Source organism: Tamandua tetradactyla, chromosome 9, assembly GCF_023851605.1.
Source record: "Tamandua tetradactyla isolate mTamTet1 chromosome 9, mTamTet1.pri, whole genome shotgun sequence".
Lineage (NCBI taxonomy): Eukaryota > Metazoa > Chordata > Mammalia > Pilosa > Myrmecophagidae > Tamandua > Tamandua tetradactyla.
In genome coordinates this window covers 2,263,158-2,284,040 of record NC_135335.1, presented here as the reverse complement: position 1 = coordinate 2,284,040, position 20,883 = coordinate 2,263,158, and the positions used below count along the sequence as shown (strand labels likewise).

At 63.1% G+C, this 20,883-nt stretch overlaps 1 protein-coding gene and 1 long non-coding RNA gene across 2 annotated transcripts; one reads left to right on the top strand and one right to left on the bottom strand.

Moving 5' to 3' along the window:
- Positions 1-139: 139 nt before the first annotated feature.
- On the bottom strand, positions 140-14,663 carry CD81 (CD81 molecule). Its single transcript, XM_077115366.1, has 8 exons — positions 14,544-14,663; positions 5,458-5,572; positions 2,966-3,063; positions 2,487-2,561; positions 2,101-2,205; positions 1,752-1,853; positions 855-941; positions 140-750 (listed from the first exon to the last, which is right to left on the bottom strand). Exons 1-8 carry the CDS (start codon positions 14,607-14,609, stop codon positions 688-690), a joined length of 711 nt encoding a protein of 236 aa, XP_076971481.1. The 5' UTR covers positions 14,610-14,663; the 3' UTR covers positions 140-687.
- A 565-nt stretch (positions 14,664-15,228) lies between these two features.
- LOC143646462 (uncharacterized) lies at positions 15,229-20,862 on the top strand. Its single transcript, XR_013157474.1, has 3 exons — positions 15,229-16,119; positions 17,848-18,410; positions 19,032-20,862. It is a non-coding gene; the product is annotated as an uncharacterized LOC143646462 (long non-coding RNA).
- The last annotated feature ends 21 nt before the right edge of the window (positions 20,863-20,883 follow it).

Here is a 20,883-nt window from a genome sequence, read left to right as displayed (position 1 = left end):
TAGCCACATGGACCGTTGTCCAAGGACCATGGGTCCACCATTGCCAGGTCGGGTCCAGAGCCAGCTGGGGCCCCCCAGGCCTCTAGCCATCCCCGGGGTGTGGCATTGCCTGGCACAGGAAGGGGCTCGGGCAGCCACGTTAGCATGCCTGGTTTTCCTTTTTTATTGAATGACTGTTCCAAGATGTTACAGTTACAGTTGAAGATGACATGTTAGAAAGGATAGCTGCAAGAAGGCATACGGGTGCTCTAGAAAAGGGGTGGGAGGAGGAACGCGGATTAAAAAAGGCGGGAGACGCCCAGCCCCCAGGTCAGGCTGGGGTGGGAGGACACAGCCCATCAGCCGGGACAGGTGCCCCCCTGGACAGCTGTGCTGGACAGACAGAGCCCCCAAGGCAGGGACTCCTCGTGGACCCCTCCCCTGCTTCCCCAGGCTGGGCCCAGGCCCTTCTCCTGCCACCTACGCCTGGCGCAGGCCCCAAAAGGGTAACAGGAAACCAGAACAAAACAAAACCTCAAAAGTAAAAATGCTAAGTATAGCAGGGTAATACCGGAAACGTTATATACACAGGTGGTGCCAGGGGCCGCCTAAGAGATGGCCGGGTCATGAGGGGAGGGCCGTGGGGGTCCCACTGGCTGGCTGCTACCCTCTGCCCTCCCCCACCCCACAGCCAGGGCTGCCGGGGCCTCAGTACACGGAGCTGTTCCGGATGCCGCAGCACAACACCATACTCAAGATCATCTCGAAGATCTGCGGGGACAGGGGTGGGCACGTGAGGTACAGGGAGATAGTGACTGGCCCCCCAGACCCCCGCGGCCCAGAGTCCCAGCCCCCACCCGCCCGAGCCGGCTCACCATGATCACAGCAACCACAATGGCGGCGATGCCGATAAGGTACAGCTTTCCCGAGAAGAGGTCGTCGATCTTCTGGTGACAGTCCTCCTGTGGGGAACACAGGAGTCATTAGGGCTGCAGGGCACCAGCCCTTGGCTCACTGTCCCACCCCCCTGCCCACACCCTCCCTCCTGGTGCTACAAAGCTTCACAGAAAAAGTATGGGAAATACAGGAAAAGCACCAAAGGAGCTTGCCCCTGCCTCCTCCTAGCCATGTTGGGCCAGTGCGCACCACCCCCCTGCCCCCAGCTCAGAGCCCCTTGCACCCATCTGGGGGCCTGCACGGTCACAGTGGCCTCCCAGGGGCACCAGGAGTGCCGGCCTCTCACATGGGGCCGTAGATGGCTGCCTGGGGGAGCCTGCAAGCTGCCCAACTCCTCATCCCCAGATCCCCAGACAGGTCCCCCCAGAAAGATGTGTTCAACTTGTCGCCCCACCCAGCGGGCGCATGCCCACGGGAAATGGGACCTCTGCAGAGAGGCCCAAAGGGACTGGGGTGGGCCCTACACCAATGGGACTGAAGGCCTCACACGCTGGGGACATTGAAACTCGGCCAGGGAAGGCGAAGGGGCCGCCGGGGAAGCAGCAGGCTAGTGCCGGCACAGCACACAGCCTGGGAGAAAGACCCTGGCGCTTTAGACGCTGTGAGACAAGCCCCCAGCAGGCAGCTTTGTCCTGGGAGCCCCAGCAGACGGAGATAGCAGATGCCATGGCCTTCCTCGGCCACACCTTGACCCCCCAGCCACAGTGTCCCAGCAAGGGGCAGCCTGCCCACGCTGGCCAGGGACCCGCCACCCAGAAACAGTCAGGCCCAGCCCCACTCCTGCCTCAGGGGTCGCCCCGAGGGGCGTGACGTACCTTGAGGAAGTTGCTGATGATGTTGCTGCCCGATGGACAGAGGTTATTCTTGGTCAGTGTGCTGGCCAGCATGGTCAGGGTGCTGGAGCCACAGCAGTTGAGCTGCAGGGAACGAGGGCAGTGGTTGGGCCAGGGCGTCACGCCTTCCCACCAGCCCTCGGCCGGGACAGAGTGATGGGGTGCGGTGAGGTCTGGGGGATGCTGAGGACCCCAGGATCAAGCAAAGGGCGGAAAACTGGGCCCCAGCAGCACCCCGTCTGGGTTCCCAGGGGTGCAGAGCTCAGGGGACCAGGCTCCTGCCTCCCGCAGCTCCAGGCTGAGGCCAGGACCTGACCCCCGGCCCCCGCACCGTCTCATGGAAGGTCTTCACGACGGTCTTAGCCTTGTTGTCGTCGTCGTCCACCACAGCCTGCTGCAGCGCCTGGTCGTAGAACTGCTTCACGTCCTTGGCGATCTGGGGGGCGGGCGGGCACCCCTCAGTGGAAGCGGTGCACCCACACTCCCAGGAGGCAGGGACACGGCCCCGCTCTGCCCGCGGCTCAGCCCCGAGGCCGCCTCCCCCAGAAAGCCCTCCGTGACTTTGCTCTCAGCCCCGAGGCTGCCTCCCCCAGGAAGCCCTCCGTGACTTTGCTCTCAGGTGGGCCCCAGGGGAGCCCATCCCCGGCTAAGGGCCAACCCGCCCGCCCACACCTGAGCACAGGGCCCTCTCCGCTGCCCCCCCAGGCTCTGGCTCACCTGGTCTTTGTTGACGAAGCCCCAGATGCCAGCGGCCACTTCACAGGCAAAGAGGATCACCAGGCAGGTGAAGAACTGGGTGGGGTGGGGGAGGGTGCAACATCAGAACAGGACAGGACACCCAAACAGCCCACGTTCCGGACCAGACCCCAGGGTCTGCCCGCTGACCCTTCCCCAGGCCCGCGAGAAGCACTGCCTACTCCATCTCCCAGGCTTGTCCATGAGAACTGCAGCTGCTCCTGGGCCTGCCCCATGACCCCCAATCTCCTGAGGATCCCAGGCCCGCCCTCACCCTGTCCCTCAGTCCCTGCCCCCCCACACCTCCCCTGTAGTCCCCAGGTCCACCCCACAGTCTCCCCACTAGCCCCAGCCCGGCCATGGCCCCCCTGCCAGTCCCTGCCTGACCCCACCCTCCCACGGTCCCCAGCCCACCCCAAGCCCCCTGTGGCCCCCGACCCAGTGCCCCGCCAAGCTCTCACAGTCCCCAGCAGACACTGTGACTCCTGGATAGCTCCGTAGCAGCCCAGGAAGCCAACGAACATCATCACGGCGCCCACAGCGATGAGAATGTAGATACCTGGGGGAGGGGGCGTGGTCGGCTGTGTAGACGCAGTGGCTGGCGCCCCAACAGCCTGAGAGCAGGTGCAGTGAGGCGGAGCCCCTGTCCCCCGCAAGCTGGCAGGGCAGCACCCTTTCTGCCGCTGTCAGCATCAGCACTTGGCCGCCTGTCCCCAGGGGCTGCACTGTGACAACTGCCCCAGGATGCCCTTATCAGACAAGGTGGCCGCGCTGGTGGGGGGCAGGGGTCCCTGGTCCCAGGACAGCACAGTGACAGAGTGGCAGGGAGCACTCAAGAAGGGCCAGGGGTCCGTGTCTCCTCCTCCCTCCCTCCCACCTCCTGCAGCCCTAGGTGGGCTCTCCATGGTGGGGGCGGTGCTGAAGGGCAGGGGCTGCGCCCGCTGACAGCACCATCACCAGAGCTCCTGGGCCTCCTGTGCTGTCCCCCTTGGTGCTGAGGCGCCCCCCAGTTGGGGACGGGGCTGTGGGGGGCAAGTGCCCTCTGGGCCATCGCCTCCCGCTGCCCCTTGGGACATGCTGGCTGCGTCCCTGCAGGCTCCCCCTCGACTGTTACCGGGCAGCCCCGGCCTCCTGCTGCAAAGCCAAGAGGTTCCCAGGGCCAAGTCAGGCAGGGAGGGCCATTGTCTTCCTGCCCGGCTGGCCAGGGACCCCTGCCAGGCTCAGGGTGAGCTCCAGGCCCAAGCCACCCCCCACCAGCCTGCTTCCTGTTTGCCACTCGCTCAGCCGTCTGGGACTCCCGGGGGTCTGGAGTCCTGTGAGTAAGGCAGGGGTTTGCACCCAGAAAACTGGCATCCACTCCCCGTGTGGCAAACAGCCCACTGCCCCCCTGCTGCACAGGGGCTGACCCTGGGCTGGGTAGGGACGTGGGGGCCAGGGGATTCTGAGTGCCCCCACCCATAGGGACAGAAGCCCGAGCAAGCGAGTGGCACAGCCTTGCCAAGCACTCAGCCTACCTGGGGGGCCAGACCCAGAGCCATCTCCCCCAGTGGCTGGACTCAGGGAAGCCAGACTGAGGAGAGGGGCAGGGGCTGCAGCAGGCCGGGGCTGGTCCGTGGTGAGGGAGTACCTCCTCACGCAGCCCCCCGTGCCAGGGCTGAGGGGCACACGCAGGGGGCCTGAAGCAGCTGCACTGCCCATCGCCCGCCCCAGCTACCCCCTCCCCTCCCGACGAGTCCTCTGTCTTCCTGCCCTGCAGCCTGTCCTGCAGCCTCTCCGGCCAGCGCAGGGGAGGCAGGGGCTGGGATGGAGCACTCCAGATACACCTTGGAAGCTGCCTGGGGCACTGGCTGGGAGGGGTGGGCCTGGTCCCAGGTTTGCCTCTGGGGGCTAGTGGCCCCCAAACACCCGACACCAGGGATGGGTGGAGAGAGCAGACGCCTGGAGGACTCCCAGGGTAACAGCCCTCGAGGGGCCCGAAGATCTGCCCAGGGCCCCCAGCCCACTACCCCAGGTCCTCAGGCACACAGGCCTCTCTCCACAAAGACAGCTGGCTGGGGGCCTCTGCTCTTGGGGGGGGGCTGCACCCCATGGGAGAGGCCAAGGGCCTCCCAAGGCTGGTGGACCTCCGAGGCCTGCTGGGTGCTGCTACCCTGTAATCAGCTGGCCCAGGAAGCTGACGCTGCTGGGTGTGTATGTGGGAGGTGGGGAGAAAGGGATCGCCCCAGAGATGCTGGGGGCAGGAGCCAGGGAGACAGCGGGCACCCCTTCTCATGGCCAGTACTCTCGGCAGGCCCTGGGGGTCTGGGCAGAATGGCCTGGGGCCCTTTCTGTCCCCACCCGGCTAGGAGAGGGGGCTGCTGAGGTCTCCAGGAGGGGTCTGGGTGTGGGGTGGGGCAGGGCCAGGGTGGAACTGCTCCTTTAAAAGAGAGAAACTCTCAACAACATTCCAGGGCCCGGGAGACCTGAGGGCGGGGCTCAGTGTCCTGCTGGTGGGGGTGCCCCCTCCCCTTTCCCCTCCCCCAGCCCCTGAGGGGCCTGCAGCTGGTGCCTGGGGTGGCGGCCAGGCCTAATAAGGCAGCGCGCGGGGGCTGAGTCACCCCGGCCTCCCGGGGCACAGTTTTCCATCTGCCTCTCCCTGGCTCCAGCTGCTCCAGGGGCTCCAGCTGCTCCAGCCGCCTGGGGCTGCCGCCTCGGCCTTTCTGGGGAGCCGCCGTGGTGGGGTCCCCCCTGAGCCACGCAGCCACAGTGCCTTGGCCCAAGCCCCCCGAGGCCAGCCCGAGCAGCCGGGTCTTAAGCTGCTCCTGGAAGGGGACCCAGGCCCTGAGGCTACCGTCCTGGGCTGCCTCCTGCCCCCATGCTGGGTCCTACCACCGTTCTTTCAGGGAGGCATTCCCCTCGCCCGGGACCCCCACACAGCCCCACGCCCGCCTGGCCCCGCGGGGCGCTCACTCACCCACGTAGAAGGTGTTGGGCGCCTGCCTGTCCCCGAGCTCCAGGTAGAGGAGGTTCGTGGTCTGCGGGTCATGGCGCAGCCACAGCGCCACGCCGAGGATCACACCCCCAGCCAGCTGCGGACAGAGGGCACAGGGGTCACAGGCCGCCCATGAGGCCACCCCAGGTATTGGGGACCAGCCTGGCACCTCAGCAGGGCCGGGACAGGATGTGGTTAAGGGACGTTGCCCAAGACAGGCTGAAATAAACAGCTGTACATTGTTTATCCGCCATTCAAGTCTCCTAGACCCCGCCTAGGGGCGGCTGCAGCCTGGCAGCCTCGGCTGAGGACACTGGTCCCCCGCGGTGGGGTCTCGGGGTCTGTCGGGGGACAAGTCTGGGTACAAGCCTGGGCTCTGGGGGATGTGGCCTATGCGACGAGACGGGGGAGTGGAAGCCGGGGCCTGCGGGGAGAGGGGCCAGGCTGGCCGGTGGGGTAAGTATCTACCGCCAAGAGTCCGTGCTGTGAACCCACAGGGAGAGGAAGGATGCACGGCTGTGGCTGCAAGACAGGCCAGGAGGAGAGGCAGGGGGTGGGAGGGGCGCCCGCAGCCGCTGGGGCAGGACGAGGGGGCTCTGCCCGAGGGACCCAGGTGGCTGCTGTGGGCCTGGGGTGGCGTCCGCCCCTGAGCACACACCCTCCCTGCCCCAGGTTGGCCCCCTCCCCAGCTGCCTTCCCCACCCAGACCCAACACCACCCCCCATCTCACTGTCTCCTGTGGATGGCCCAGGCATGGCTGGTCCCCGGGGACGCAGGGTCCCCTTGGTGACCAGTACAGAGGGGGCCCTGGGCATGGGGGCAGTGCCAGCATGGAGGGGGCACCGGTGGACCAGGGCCCCGAGGGCCTGCCAAGTGGCCTGTGCTTCCAGGGCCGGGGCTCGGCAAGGAGCAGAGAGCGGGTGACCCGGGGGAGCCGAGCCCAGGGCAGGAGGCTTTGGGGCCCCGCTCATCTCTCCGCAAGCACGGGTGGCTGTGAGGGCTTCTCTGCCTCCAACCCCAAACCCACAGCCTGACCTCAGCACAAACCCTGGCCAGCCAGATGCCTTCTCCAGGGGAATGGCAGGGGAGCAGGCAGTGGGCCCCCTGATGGCTAGGGGGGGGAAACAGGCCCCCTGATGGCTGAGGGGGAACGGGCCTCCTGATGGCTGGAGGGGGAGCAGGCCCCCTGATAGCTGGGGGGGAACAGGTCCCCTAATGGCTGGGGGGGGAGCGGGCCCCCTGATAGCTGGGGGGGAACAGGCCCCCTAATGGCTGGGGGGGGAGCGGGCCCCCTGATGGCTGGGGGGGAGCGGGCCCCCTGATGGCTGTGGGGAGAGCGGGCCCCCTGATGACGGGCAGAGTGCAGTGCTGAGGCAGCGTGACGGCCACCCCTGAGGAAAGCCCCGGTAGGGTGACACTAGGTGACATGGGGTGGGGCCGACCTCTCCAGGCCCTCTTCTGGGCAGGGTGCACCCCACCTTCCTGCGGGCCAGAGGCTGAGAGGGGCCCCATGACAGGGCCCTGGTCACGCTTGGCGCCGTCCAGAAGCCACGGCTGCTCAGGGGAGAGGGACACCTGAGGGGCAGGGGACGGGGGACCCGGGGGGCTGAGAACTGGGTCAGGAAGGGGGGGCGGGGCGCTGGCAGCCATCTGCGGGCAGGAAAGGGGTGGTGAGGACAGTTGCCGTGGCAACCCTGGCTTCCTCCGGGCTTGTAGAAAGTTGTTTGCTTTTAGAAAGTGGTTAGTTGTTTTGAAATCATAGTCCAGGGACTGCTAAATGCAGGGGGGGGCCCAGGGGGAGGGGACTGCAAGGAGTGGGAGGGGCTAGCATAGACGGAGGGGACAGGGAGGAGAAAGGACAGGAAGGAGGGGGAGAGGGGCCAGCAAGGACGGAGGGAGTAGGGAAGGCAGAGAGAAGCAAGGAGAGGGACAGGGAGGAGGGGACAGAGGGACAGGGAGGAGGGGAGAGGGACAGGGAGGAGGGGAGAGGGGACAGGGAGGAGGGGAGAGGGACAGAGAGGAGGGGACAGAGGGACAGGGAGGAGAAGACAGAGGGGCAGGGAGGAGGGGAGAGGGGCAGGGAGGAGGGGACACAGGGACAGGAAAGAGGAGACAGAGGGACAGGGAGGAGGGGACACAGGGACAGGGAGGAGGGGACACAGGGACAGGAAAGAGGGGACAGAGGGACAGGGAGGAGGGGAGAGGGGCAGGGAAGAGGGGAGGGGGCAGGGAGGAGGAGAGAGGGGCAGGGAGGAGGGGAGAGGGGCAGGGAGGAGGGGAGAGGGGCAGGGAGGAGGGGAGAGGGGCAGGGAGGAGGGGAGAGGGGCAGGGAGGAGGGGAGAGGGGCAGGGAAGAGAGGAGAGGGGCAGGGAAGAGGGGAGAGGGGCAGGGAGGAGGGGAGAGGGTACAGGGAGGAGGGGAGAGGAACAGGGAGGAGGGGAGAGGGGACAGGGAGGAGGGGGGCACAACGAGGAGCCCCTGGCCCTAACCTGCGCCCCCCGTGCTCATGTGCCCTCGCGGCCCCCTCCACGCGCTCCTCTCAGGCCCACTGGGGTGGCCCAGGCCGGTGGTCCAGGTCTGCTGGAGGGCCTGGGCCAGGGGGAGGGACGCAGCCTGTTCCTGCATCGCCAGCAGCCCTCCAGCGCCTCCCCACCCCAATGGAACCTGAGGTCCACAAGGTCCCGCCCCCCCCAGGCCCGTGCAGCCAAGGCCTGTGCCCTGCATCAGCTCCCAGCTGGCCCTCGAGGGTGGGCGGGGGTCAGGGGGCTAACCAGAGGCCCCTCCTTGAGCCTGCACCCCACTTCTGATAGTATGGACCAAGGCTGGCCGGGTGGCACACCTCAAAAGGTCCGAGCTGGGGTACAGCTTCCCACCCCTGCCCCAGGGCCCTGGAGAGGCCCGGCTGAGGGCTTGCGGTGAGAGGGGTGGGGAGACCTGGAAATGGGAAACAAGGCAGGCCAGAGGAAGGGTGAGTGCGCAAGAGGGGAAGGCCCCAGGGTCCCCAACCCTTCCTGGGGCTGAGATGAGGGGCAAGGCTGCACCCACCGGGACACCTGGTGGCAGGTGGGGGGAGCCAGAGCTGCTTTCACATGGGGGTCCACTGCTGCAGTGGCCAGGGGTAGGGCGTGGGGCTGCGGGGACACGGGTGGTCCCCCCAGGACCACACCCTCCCCCCCCCCCCCCCCCCGTTTCCAACTGAAGGTTCCGGCAGCCCTGAGGCACCCCCACCATGTGCAAAGCCAACACCGGTTTCGGGGCAGAGCAGCACAAGGGGGGAAGGGCCGCTGTCAGGCAGTGGGGCCCCCAGGCTGGTGGACAGAGTTTGGGGCCTCAAGGAAACGTCTTCTAGACGCTGTTCAAGAATGGAAAGAGGCCGTGGCCAGGGGAAGCCCTTACAAACACACGATTGCATATCCGGAATCGATAAAAAAACCCTCAAACCTCAACATAAAAAGTCAAACAACCCAATTTTTAAAGAAGCAAAAGGAGCAAGCAGACACTTGCCGGAGCACGTTCCAAAGGCCCAGGGAGGCCGTGCACAGCCACCCAATGGCGGGGATCCTGGGCCGCACTGGTGGAGGTGGGTGCCCGGCCCCGCTGGGTGCAGGCTCGGCGCCCTTCCAGGGTGTCTGCGCCCCGAGAGAAAGAGCGCCGGGTCCTCACCACACCTCGGACGCGCGCTCGCAGCATTCCCGAGCTGGCAACTCCCCGAGGGCACACCCACCGGTGGGTGCAGTGGGCGCCGTGGGCGCCACTCGGGGGCACTCGGTGTGGAAAGAAAACGGGCCGACTGTGGCGTGGGGGTGTTGACGGGGACAGGCACGCGGGCAGGGGCTGCGTCTATAAAAGCGTAAGAAGCGCGCCTGGCAGGCGGCCACAGCGAGCAGGTCAGGGGCGCCCTGGGTTCCTGGGAGGCACCAGACACCCTGGGGTGCCTGGCGCAGGGAAGCCGTGTCCGTGAAACACCACTTCACCGCGTGTGCGGGTTACTGTGCGTCGCACACGTGGACATAAAGCGGTAAGAACCCACCCAGCCCCAAGCCCCCCACCCGGACGGAATCCCCAGCTGTGAGGTTGCGGCTGACCTGGCGTCCGTGTCGGGGTGGGCTTCTGGAAGCCCCCAAGTGTTGTCCCCAGAGCCGGGGCCCAACACCAGGGCAAGTCCAGTATTGAGGGCGTGGGGGGAGCACAGGCCACAGAGGGGGCCCAGGGCGACCTCAAGTGACCAGCCTGGGGCACACAGGGTCGTCCACAGTCCAAAGTGTAGTTGGGGACTGCCCAGCACTCCGTCACTGCCCAGTCTGTCTGCGCTTCCAGGGAGCTGCACAGGGGGAGTGGGCACCACCCAAGGGGGGCTGGGAGGCAGGGCGGGAGCTCTCCACCCCAGCACACCTCCCACTTCCCCACGAGGGGCCCCGATTGGGTGTCTGTGTCCCCACCCCTTATCCGGTCACCTAAGCCCTGCCCGCCAGGGTAAGTGAGGGCACCCAGGTCCCAACTGGCTCCCCAAGTAGGTGGGGGTACAGACACAGGGGCAGAGGCAGAGATGTGCCAAGGGCCTGAGGGCTCTGAGCCTGCTCCCGGCTCCCCAACCACCACAGGGGGGCTCTGGAACCTGGGGGTGCATGCATGCTGGGAACCGTACCCCAAAACACCAGCTGGGCTTGGCACCTGGGAGGCCCCGGGGCCTGTGAGTGCACCCTGAGAACAGGAAGGCGGGGGCGGGGAGGGCGTGAAGGCCCCGTGCGGACACTGGGAAGCTGATCCCTTGCTGTGCGTCCACCTTGAGGGGACGGATGGGCTGCCCTGGGCCATGGGCCTTGGGAGCAGAGCCTAGGGGACAGGGCTCCTCGCAGGAAGGAAGTGGGAAGGGCATCCTCTCCGGCCTGTAGGAAGTGGACCCAGCCTCTAAAAATAGGAGCTGCAGGACGCCACCAGCCCCTCTGTGGCCCCTCAGCCGGCAGGGGCGTGGGGGACAACCGGGTCCCAGCCGGTCTACTGGGGGTGGGCCCCTGCCCTGCCAGACGCCAAGCCGCCATCCGTTGCCCCTCCCCAAACAGGCACACTTCCTCTAAGGCGCTGGACCTCTGCAGAGCCATCCCCCAGCCACATGATTGTCCCAGCAACAGGATGGAAGAGGGGCCAGATGGGAGGGGGGCGTGGGTGAAGCCGGGGCACCACTGGGCAGGGCAGGTCCCAGCCTGTAGTATCACTGGGCAGAGAAACTGCAGCCCCCACTGCCCGGCCAGGCTCCTGTGGGCACAGCCCTGATGGGCACCTGGGCCCTATAGCAGTAGAAGCACAGGCTCTGCTTTCCAACCTCCGTCCCACAACTTCCTAATGTGGTCCCTTCTGAACCTCGGTCTCCTTATCACCCAGGGGCCCAATCAGAGCCCGGCTAAGCTACAAGGCAAAGGGGCCGGATGAGCCCGACATGCCAGGCACGGGGAAGTGCCGCTGCCAGCGAAGCCTTATCATCTCGGGACAGAGGGAGACACTGTTCTGTCCTGTCCGAGGGCAGGCCAGGCCCCGGGGGGTGGGGAGCAGCCTCTGGCCGTGGAGGCCTGGGCATTTGGCCAAGACAGGCAGGCAGCTATGTGACGGGATGAGCTTTCCGTGAGCAAAGACTGAAACCCGTGATTCTAGACCCGCTACCCCTCGGGAGCCCCTCAGCCCCACCAGGACCCCCTGGCACCAAGACAGGGGAGAGGGGCAGGTGGGCAGCCCTTAGCCCTCCCTTGCGCTCCGGCCACAGCACCACACCCATGGCCAGGCAGTCACGTATGCTGGGCAAACCCTCACCCCCCCACCGACGGCACGGCAGGGACGGCAGGCCTGGGCACCCTTAAACACACCTTGAGAGCAAACGACCACCTGGTGCTAGAGCAACTCTAGATCAGTCCGTACCATCAGGTCGCATGGCGACAAACCAGCACAGGCAGGGGTCACGCCCAGGCACCAGCTGCCCTCCTCGTGGCACGTGACCTGCAGCTTGGGGGTAGTAGGAGGGGCACATGGCCTTTCTGAGCTTAGACAAGGGGGATTCTCCTCCCAGCCAGCTGGCTCCCTGCTCCCAGGCACCCCTGTGCCCCTGCCCCAAGCAGCGAGGCTCTGACATGCCTCCCTGCACCCCAGCCTCAGCCGGCACCAGGCGTGAGCCTGGACGGCAGCAGCCCTGGCGTGAAATCCGCAGTCAGTACTCCTGCGTCTGGGGGCTGCCTGGAGGGTCCCCAAAGTGTCCTCACAGGGCTCAGCATTTGCTCTGCAGCACCCCCAGAGGCGGAGCTGAGGCTAGGCCCAGAAGTATAAAGTAGGGGCACCGAGGAAGTTCAGGGGTTTCTGGGAGGGGTCCCCCGGGGCCACCAGGCAGCCCTTCCTCGGCCTGGTCCCAGAACTCAAGGCTGGACTGATTTCATGACCAAAGCTCTCCCCAGGGTGGGATTTCAGCCTGGAAACTGAAAGCGTGGGGGGCCTGGGGGTCCATCTCCCCATGTGGGCTTAGAAGTTGTCAGGAGACAGGGAAGTCAATTTACAGAGTGACCACACAGGGGTGGGCAAGGGTGAGACCTGAGGGATCAAAGCGGGGGAGTGTCTCACATGCTGCCTGGGGAGGGTGGGAGAGGGGCTGGCCTCAGCCAGCACCCACAGGGTCCCCGGGGCCCAAGCTAGCACCCATGGGGTCCCCGGGTTCCCCCGTGCCTGAGTCCTGCGCAATCTGGAGGGTGTAAGCACCCACGGGCCAAGCATCCTCGGCTGCGGCCAGCCCGTCTTGGACAAACCACAGATATGCTCCTACCAGCCAGCCTGAGAGCAGCTCCCCAGTGCCCAGGGGAACTGGGGGTAAAACAGGCACGAGGGAATCCCCGCCCCGCCCTTGGGTGCCAGCTGTCTCCACCAGGAAGCTCCTGACCCATGCTGAGAACAGGTTTTGCACACTGCCTGGGTCTTGGCCGGAGGAGGAAGGCAAGTGAGAGCGAGCGAGTGTCCATGTAGGGGCACCTGGGCCAGGATAGAGTGGAAGAGCCATGTCACGTGGGATGGCCCCCAGGCACTGCCACACTGACCCATCATGGCTGCTGCCCTGCTGGCCATCACATCCAACGCCCATCTCCTGCCCCCCCACCCTGTGCCAAGTCACCAACAACCCCGGGAAATGGGACCCCTAGGACAGGGCAGGAAGCCAAGGCCGGACTCCACCCAGCTCCCACTCCAAGTGGTTCAGGGGCTCGGCCAGCCCCACCCTACTCTGTTCTGCATCCCCCCCCCAGGGCCCAGGGGGTGGGTGGGTGCTCCTGTGTCTCAAAGTGCTTGGATAGGTGGCCCACCAGCTCCCGCACAGGGCAGAGAGGCTCAGCTCAGAAGCCGTTCCTGGAGCCTCGATAATAAAGAGCAGCCCCCCCGGGGACTCGTTAGACTGCCACCCCTGCGGGGGGGAGGGGGGAAACAACGGCCGACTGGCCCAGCTCCCAGGGGAGGTGCGGGAGGGACTCGCCCAGCAGGGTCCCAGGAGGCAGGAACACAAGTCCCTTCCCTGTGCCTGTGCCTCCCTTCCAACCAGGGTCGACACCCCCAAATCCAAGCAGAGACGCCACTGGGACATCCCATATCAGTCTCCTGGGGCCAAGGCAGGCAGACTTTAAACATGCTGAAGCCAGCACTCCAGGACCCCCAGCTGGGAACTCCCACCCAGCCCTGGCCAGAGGGACCCCGTGCCCTCCTGCAGTATAGCCCAGCTTGGAGAAGGACAGCACGACCCCTCTCTTGGGTGCTCAGTCCAGTCTCTGTCCCCCCACCCCCCTCCCAAATACCTCACTGCCCCCGCAAGCATCCTCAGTGTCCAGATGGGAAACAGATGTGCCAGGCCCAAACGCGCCTGCCTGGGGGACATCTGCAAGTTTACCCTGCTGGACTCCACAAAGATGCGGGCCACTGTCCCCTGTGAGAGAGGGAGTTCATGCCCGGGATGGAGGGGCAGCAAGGGAAGGGACCCGCGGTCAGGCCAGCCCCCCACCAGCAACCTCCCTGCCCCCAGTCCTGAAGGAGTCTCCCTCTGCTCCCAGATTCCAGGGCTAACGGGAAATGGAAACAAAAGGAAAAGCGCACCCCCGGGGAATTCCCAGCAGTTCAGGCAGGGCAGAAGAAAGCAGCTCCTCCAGGGAGACTCTCCAGTCCCCCAAAAATTCATCATCAGAGGTGACCACAGCATGGGTCCCTCTTCCCAGAAGGCAAGCTCTCGCCCAGGACTTGGGTACTGGTGCCGGGACCCTGTCTTGAGCCCACTCGGGACGCCGGCCCCCCCTCCCCTCCACGGCAGTCCCTCCCCCTCCCCCACACCCACTCCAGGGTGCATGGGAGACAAGGCCAGGGCTGAGGTCCCACGACGGATGGGCAGACGAGGCGGGGGCAGGCACCCCAACACGCAGACACGCCTGAGCCAAGCCCACTGCTTTCCTGACCCCAGGATTCAGAAGCGGTCACAGCGGTTGGAGGCTGGGCTGGAGGGGGGGCTGTGGACGGTCCCAAAGCCTGGGCCAGTGGGCCGACGCAGGGGCGGTGGCCCCGATGAGCTCATGGGGGCGGGGCGCCAAGAGCCCCGCCCCAGCCCCCTCCCGCCCCCCTAAGTAGGGTGGTCCCGGGATCAGCCGCTCGGGAGAGCGGGCTGCGGCCGTCCCCCACCGAGGGGTGCCCGCGCGCGCGGCCTCGGGTCCCGCAGCCCCCACTCCAGTCCCTCATGTGGGGATCGGCGGCTCCGAGCGCCGACGTCACCCCCCCCCAGGGCCCCCCAAATGCCCCGGCCCGGCCGCGCGGCCCGGAGCCCCTGACGCACAGAGGCCCGGGCGTCCCGTAACCCCGCGCCGACCCCGCGGGCAGGGGCGCAGCGACCACGGGCGAGCCCCCGCGCCCCGGGCACGCAGGCCGGGCGCCCACAGGTGGCCCCGCAACTTGGCGGGCCGCGGCCGGGCTGCGCCGCCGCCTGCGCTCGGGCCTAGCCGGGGCCCGGCCTGCGGGAGTCCGGGGCGTCCCCGCAGGAACCACCCCGCCCCCCGACCTCCGGCGGCGCCGCTTACCCAGAAGACGAAATTGAAGACGAAGAGCAGGTACTTGATGCACTTGGTGCAGCCTTCCACCCCCATGGCGGCGGGAGCGGCGGGGGCCGGGCCTGGGCGGCGGGCGGGGGCGCCGAGGGGCCGGGGGGAGGCCGGGGGTCAGGGACGCGGCGCGGGGGGCGCGGGGGGGGCGCGGGAGGCCTGGTCGGTGCGCGCTCGGGTCGCCGCGGCCGCTGCTGCTGCTGCGCGCTCGCTCTCTGGCCGTGCGCGCGCCCCGCTCCGCGCCTCTTATAGGACGCACGAGGCCCCGCCCCTTCCCCGCCCCCCGCCCCGCCCGCTGCCCGCAGCGGCCCGAGCGCGCGGGGCCGCCGGGAGTCCAGAGTCGGGCCCGCGCGCGGCGTGGGGGGTGGGAGTGCGGGCAGTCCATTGGTGTCCCCACGGGGTTCCCGCAGACCAGCGCGGGCTGGCTGGGAGGTCTGGGCCGGCGGGAGGACGGTCAAGCAGGCTGTGCTTCCCCTCATCCCCTGGGAGGGGCCGGAGCCCCCCGGGGCGCCAGGCCCCACTTCCCGCTGTGGTCCCCAAAGCCTGGTGGCCAGGCCCCCGCCCCCGCCGGCTTGGGGCAGTGAGGAAGGGAGACCCATGGGGACGGTGTGGGGGTGGGTGACCCACAGATGAAGTTTCTGCCCATTCTTGCCCAGAGAAACAGGGAGGGCCAGGCAGAGCCCACTCACGGTTCGCCCCACCCTCCGGACCACAGAGCCACCCTTTAGGAGCTACCCCACCCCACCCGCCACTCCCGCAGCTGCCATAGCCGAAAGCCCTGTGTCTGCCTGACACCTGGCTGTTTGTGACCTTTGAGCCGGTGAAGTGTGGCTGGTGCCTCTGAGAACTGCATTTTTAATAGAATTTAGGGGTAGCTGAAATTCGGATAACCAGCCATCAGTCTCAGCTGCTTCTACTTAATTCTGTCGTCTTCTCTGGTTAATTTGTAAATCTGTGTTGGTTTTGTACTTGGACAAGAGCTGCAAGCGTGAGTTTAGAGCTAGTTTTTTGTGCCTATCTATGTGACGTGATAATAAAAGTAAGTCTTCCCCGGGGTCAGGGAGTGTTTGTTTCACTTAAAGGAGACGGAACAGTGATGGAAGGAAACAGTCACCCAGGTGTTCTGGGCACCTGCTGTCCCATCACAAGTTGCATCTAAGTGACAAGGAGGGGTGTGGGGGCTATGGCCGGCTCGTTCTCTCCCTTCTGCAGTCGTGGAGAACACCTGCTGGACACCTGCTACATACCAGACACGGTGCCGGGGCCCGGCTGGGGACTGGGCAGCCAGGGCGCCTTCCCCTGAGGGCCCTGGGCTCCGGTGGGGGAGCTGGGTGATCAGACTGACCCTGGGAACCTGGAGAGTAGCGAACGTTGCGAAATCCCCCATCCCTTTGTGTTCCGGAAGGTGGCTGGCTGCAGAGCCCGCCCTCCCCGTGAGATTCAGATAAGCCCCTTATTTCCCAGGAGCAGCCGGCCCTGCACAGGTCACTCGTGGCTCACAGAGGACGTGCTGAGCCGCGGGTCCCACTGAGCCACCAGACCCTGAGCCCTGAGGGTGCGTAGAGGGCAATCCTGCAGAGGGCAGGGAGGGGCATTCACTGGGCAGGGGGGAGGGGCCAGGTGCCTTGGAGAAGCAGGAAGGAGGCCAGTGGGATAGGGGCAGAGGGAGTTATGGGGACAGGGCTGAGGCTGGGCAGAGGAGAAGGCAGGGCAGTTGGGGGGCAGGTGGAGAAGTCAGGGGCAGGCAGGACACTCGAAGGGGCAATCAGGGAAGTCAGGGGGGCAGTTGGGGGGCAGGCAGGAAGGTCAGGGGCAGGCAGGGAGGGGTTGGGGGCAGGCAGGCCAGCATGAGGTCCTGAAGCATAGGGAAGGTGCCCTGGATTCGGAGTGGCAGTGGGAGTGGGGGGCTCCGGTTTCCCGGGGGGATTGACTGAAGGGTGGCCCACATGGCAGCAAGGAGAAGGGTCAGGAGGCTGCCTCGGCCCGCCATGGAAGGACACCCCGGCCCCACAAGCTGGCAGGGAGCACGACTAAGAGGGTACAGGCGGACCCCTCCCAGTGCCCTGCGCATGGGGGGTGCCCACACGCTCAGGCCAGGCCCTCCCAGGGGCACCACGTCATGCCCTGCACACAGCTAGGTTCCCACCCAGTGGCCCCCGGCTTGATCCAGCGGGGACCGCAGGGGACCGGCCAGCAGTGATGGCACAGGCCTGTCCTAGGAAGGGCCCCCTTTGTCATCTGGCCAGCTCCAGGACACCAGGAGAAGGACAGAGCAGAGGCGGGGCCGTCCAGAGGCCATGCCCGGGGCCCAGGCGCTGTGGGCCCTGAGAGGGACTGAGGTTGTGCATTCGTTTGCAGGCTGCTGGAATGCAATACCACAGAACTGGAAGGGCTTTGACAATGGGGGAATTTAATAACTTACAAGTTTACAGTTCTAGAGCTGAAAAATGTCCAAATTAAGGCACCAACAAGAAGTTACCTTCACTCAAGGAAGGCTGATGCCATCAGGAACACGTCTGTCAGCTGGGAAGGCACATGGCTGGCATCTGCTGGTCCCTTGTTCCTGGGCTCTGTTGCTTTCAGCCTCGGTTCCTGTGGGGGCTCCTCACTTTGCTTCTCCAGGGCTGACTTTCATCTCTTGCCTCCCCTTGGCTCTCTCCAGGTTCTGGCTTGCTTAACATCTCATGGCAACGTCTGCTGGGCTCCAAGCATCTCCAACCATCTGTGTCTCTGTTCTGCAAGTGTTGGCATCAGTGTCAGCTCTGCTCTGAAGTTTCCGTTGGCTCTGAGGCTTCTGTCCTTTCTCCAAATTGTTTCCCCTTTTAAAAACTCTAATGATCTAATCAAGACCCACCTAGAATGGGTGGGGTCACATCTCCATTAAATCAAAAGATTACACCCACAATTGGGCGTGTCACGTCTCCATGGAGATAATCGAATCGAAACTTTCCACCATGCGATATTGAATCAGGATGAGAAGAAAAAGCTGCCCTCACGAGATTCAGTCAGGATTAATACATGGCTTTTCTGGGGTACATAATACTTTCCAGCCAGCACAGGGTGTAATGAGGAGACAGTGGCTGCATGGGGACAGCAGGCCAGCCGGCTGTGGCTCGGTCTCCTGCTCTGTACTGGGTTGGGTGATGTTCCCCTAAAACTGATGTCCACCTGGACCCCAAGGACATGACCGTATTTGGAAATAGGGTCTTTGCAGATAGAATTAGTAAAAATTGAGGTCATTCTGAGTTGGAGTGGGTCTTCTAATAAAAAGCTGCTCTTCTAGGAAGGCCAGGGAAAGACACCGAGAGGAGACAGTGTATTGCTGCCGCAAGCCGGGGGGGACCCCCAGGAGTGGGAAGAGGCAAGCAAGAGCTCACCCTCAGAGCCTCTCAAAGGAACCAACCCTGCCAACGCCTTGATTTCGGTCTCTGGCCTCCAGAGCTATGAGAGACGGTATTTCTGTTGCTTTCATCCTCCCAGTGTGGGGTGTGTGCCCCAGAAAAAGCCGTGTTCTTTTCATCCATTTCTGTGGGGGCAAACCTGTCGTGGGCGGGGACCTTTTGTTTAGGTTGCTTCGTTTGAAATGTGACCGGGCCCATGCAAGCTGGGCCCTAATCCTTCTCTGGAGCCCTTTATGAGATGATAAGGACAGGAAAAGCCAAGAGAGCCTATAGAGAAGAGCCCTGGAGAAGCTAAGAGAGGACGCAGACACTCAGCGAGGAAGCCACTGGAACCAGGAGCTGAAAGCAATGAAACCTGGGAGCAAAGGACCAGCAGACCCCGGCCATGTGCCTTCCCACATGACAGAGGTGTCCTGGATGCCAGCAGCTCGTTTTCAGAGTCCAGGTATCGTCCTGTCAATGCCTCAATTGGCACACTTTCATGGCCTTAGAATTGCAGACTGTAAGCTGCAATTTTTTGCACCCCCGTTGCAAAAGCCAACCCATTTCTGGTTTGTAGCACCCTGGCAGTTTAGCTAACCGAAATGGGGTGCTTTGTTACAGCCGCCACAGGGCACTGATACCAGGCAACTCTGGCGGGGTCCCGGATGCAGCCGGGGGTCTGGGTGGGTTAGACCTGCAAACAGCACAGCCATGAGGGCGGGGTCACCTTAGCAGAGCCGGCGCCGGGCAAGTTGTGTCCTCCGGGGGTCCACTGTCCCGGGCTCCTGGAGCCGGCCGCTCAGCACCCCCTGGAGCCCACCCCTGGGAATAACTGAAAACCACCGAAATACAGACAAACGGGTGACTTATTCGGAGAGGCTGTAGCAAGGGAGCTGATGGCCGTCACTGGGGGTTGGCAGATAAGGGCAGGCACGGGGTGGGACAGCTTCGTAGTGGAAAAACAAGGGTGGGGAGGGCCTAACTGAAAATCAGTCAGGGTGATACAGCGTATTAGCACATAAGGGACAAAAACAAACAAACAAACAAAAAAACACAGAAACGTCTCAATTTTCTTTTCATGCAGAAAAAGCATTTGACAAAATCCAACACATTTTCAAGATGAAAAACAAAAACTCCACAAAGCAGGAACAGAAGGGAGCATTCTTGACCTGATAAAGGGAATCCTCAAAAGCCACAGCCAGCCTCATACGTGAACGCTGAAACCCTTCCCCCATGGCAAGGATTCAGCTTTCACCATTTTTAGTCAAAATTTGACTGGAAGTTCTAGCCAGGGCCACTAGACAAGAAAATTAAGTAAAAGGCACCCAGATTGGAAAGAAAGAACTTAAAACTATCTCAGTTTGCAAATGAATGCTCTCATGTAGAAAAAATCCTAAGAAGTCCATTAAAAAATCTCATAGAATTAATAAACCCATCCAGCAACGTGGCAGCTCACAGCATCCGTGGACAAAAATCAATTGCATTTCTCTACGCCAGTAACGAACAACGCCAAAATGAAATTGAAGACACAATCCCATATAACCCCATATTTATCATAGCAGCAGAAAGGATGAAATACCTAGGAAGCATTTTACAAAAGAAGTGCAAGGTTTGTATATCGGAAACTACAGATACTCTTGAAGGAAATTTAAGAAGATCTAAATAAATGGGAAAACACCGCATTTTCATGGCTCAGAAGGCCGCATTATTGAGATGACAATGCTGCCCAAACTGATTTACAGATTCAGCCCAATCCCTACCAAATCGAAGCTGCATTTCGGTGCAGAAATTGACAAGCTGATCTTCAGCTTCATATAGAAATGCAGGGAACAGAAGAGGAGAGAACAGTCAAGGAAACTCACACTGTCAAAACTTACTGCAAAAGGACAACCATCAGGAAAGCGTGGTGCTGACATCAGGACAGACGTACAGACCAGCGAACTAGCCCTGACAGCCCAGAGACAAACCCCCACACCCACGGTCAGCTGGTCTGGCCGAGACCAGGCAGGGCAAGAGTAGTCTCTTCACCCGGTGTTGCTGGGACGACTAGATACCCATTTGCAGAAGAGATTTAGACCCCTGTCTCTCCCCATGCACAAAAATTCAAAGCAATTCAATGACATAAAATATTTAGAAGAAAGCATTGGAGTAAATCTTCATGACCTTGGGTTAGATAATGGTTTCTTACACTTAACATCAAAAGCACAAGTGACAGGGCAGGCCACGGTGGCTCAGCAGGCAGCGTTCTCACCTGCCATGCCAGAGACCTGGGTTCCTTTCCTGGTGGTGGACCATGCAAAAAAAAAACCTAAGGAAAAAAGAATAGATAAATCAGACTTTATTAAAAGTCAAACATTTGTGCATCAAAAGACAGCACCGAGAAAGTGAAAAGAGAACCCACAAAATGGGAGAAAATATTTGCGAATCATGTATCTGCTAAGGACCTGGAATCCAGAACATACAGAGAACTCTTACCATCCAACCAGAAAAAAAAAAAAAAAAACCAATTAAAAAAACAGGCCGAGGACTTGAATTGGCAGTTCCACAGAGAAGACACACGGTTGGCCCATCAGCCCCGGAAAAGACATTCCACATCATTAGCCGTGAGGGAAATGCAAATGAAAACCACAATGAGAAACTGCTGCATACCCACCAGGACAGCTGTAATTTCAAAAGGGAGAATAACAGTGTTGGAGAGGATGTGGGGACAGTGGAGCCCTGGCGGGCGCGTGGCTGGGGACAGTCAAGCTGGGGCAGCCACCATTGACAGTGGTTTAACAGTCCCTCAAGCAACCGCTGTGGAAGGCAGTTTGGCGGTTCCTCAAAAAGCTGAATATAGAATTGCCATACGACCCAGCAATACCATTGCTGGGAATCTACTCAAAGGACTTAAGGGCAAAGACACAAACGGACATTTGCACACCAATGTTTATAGC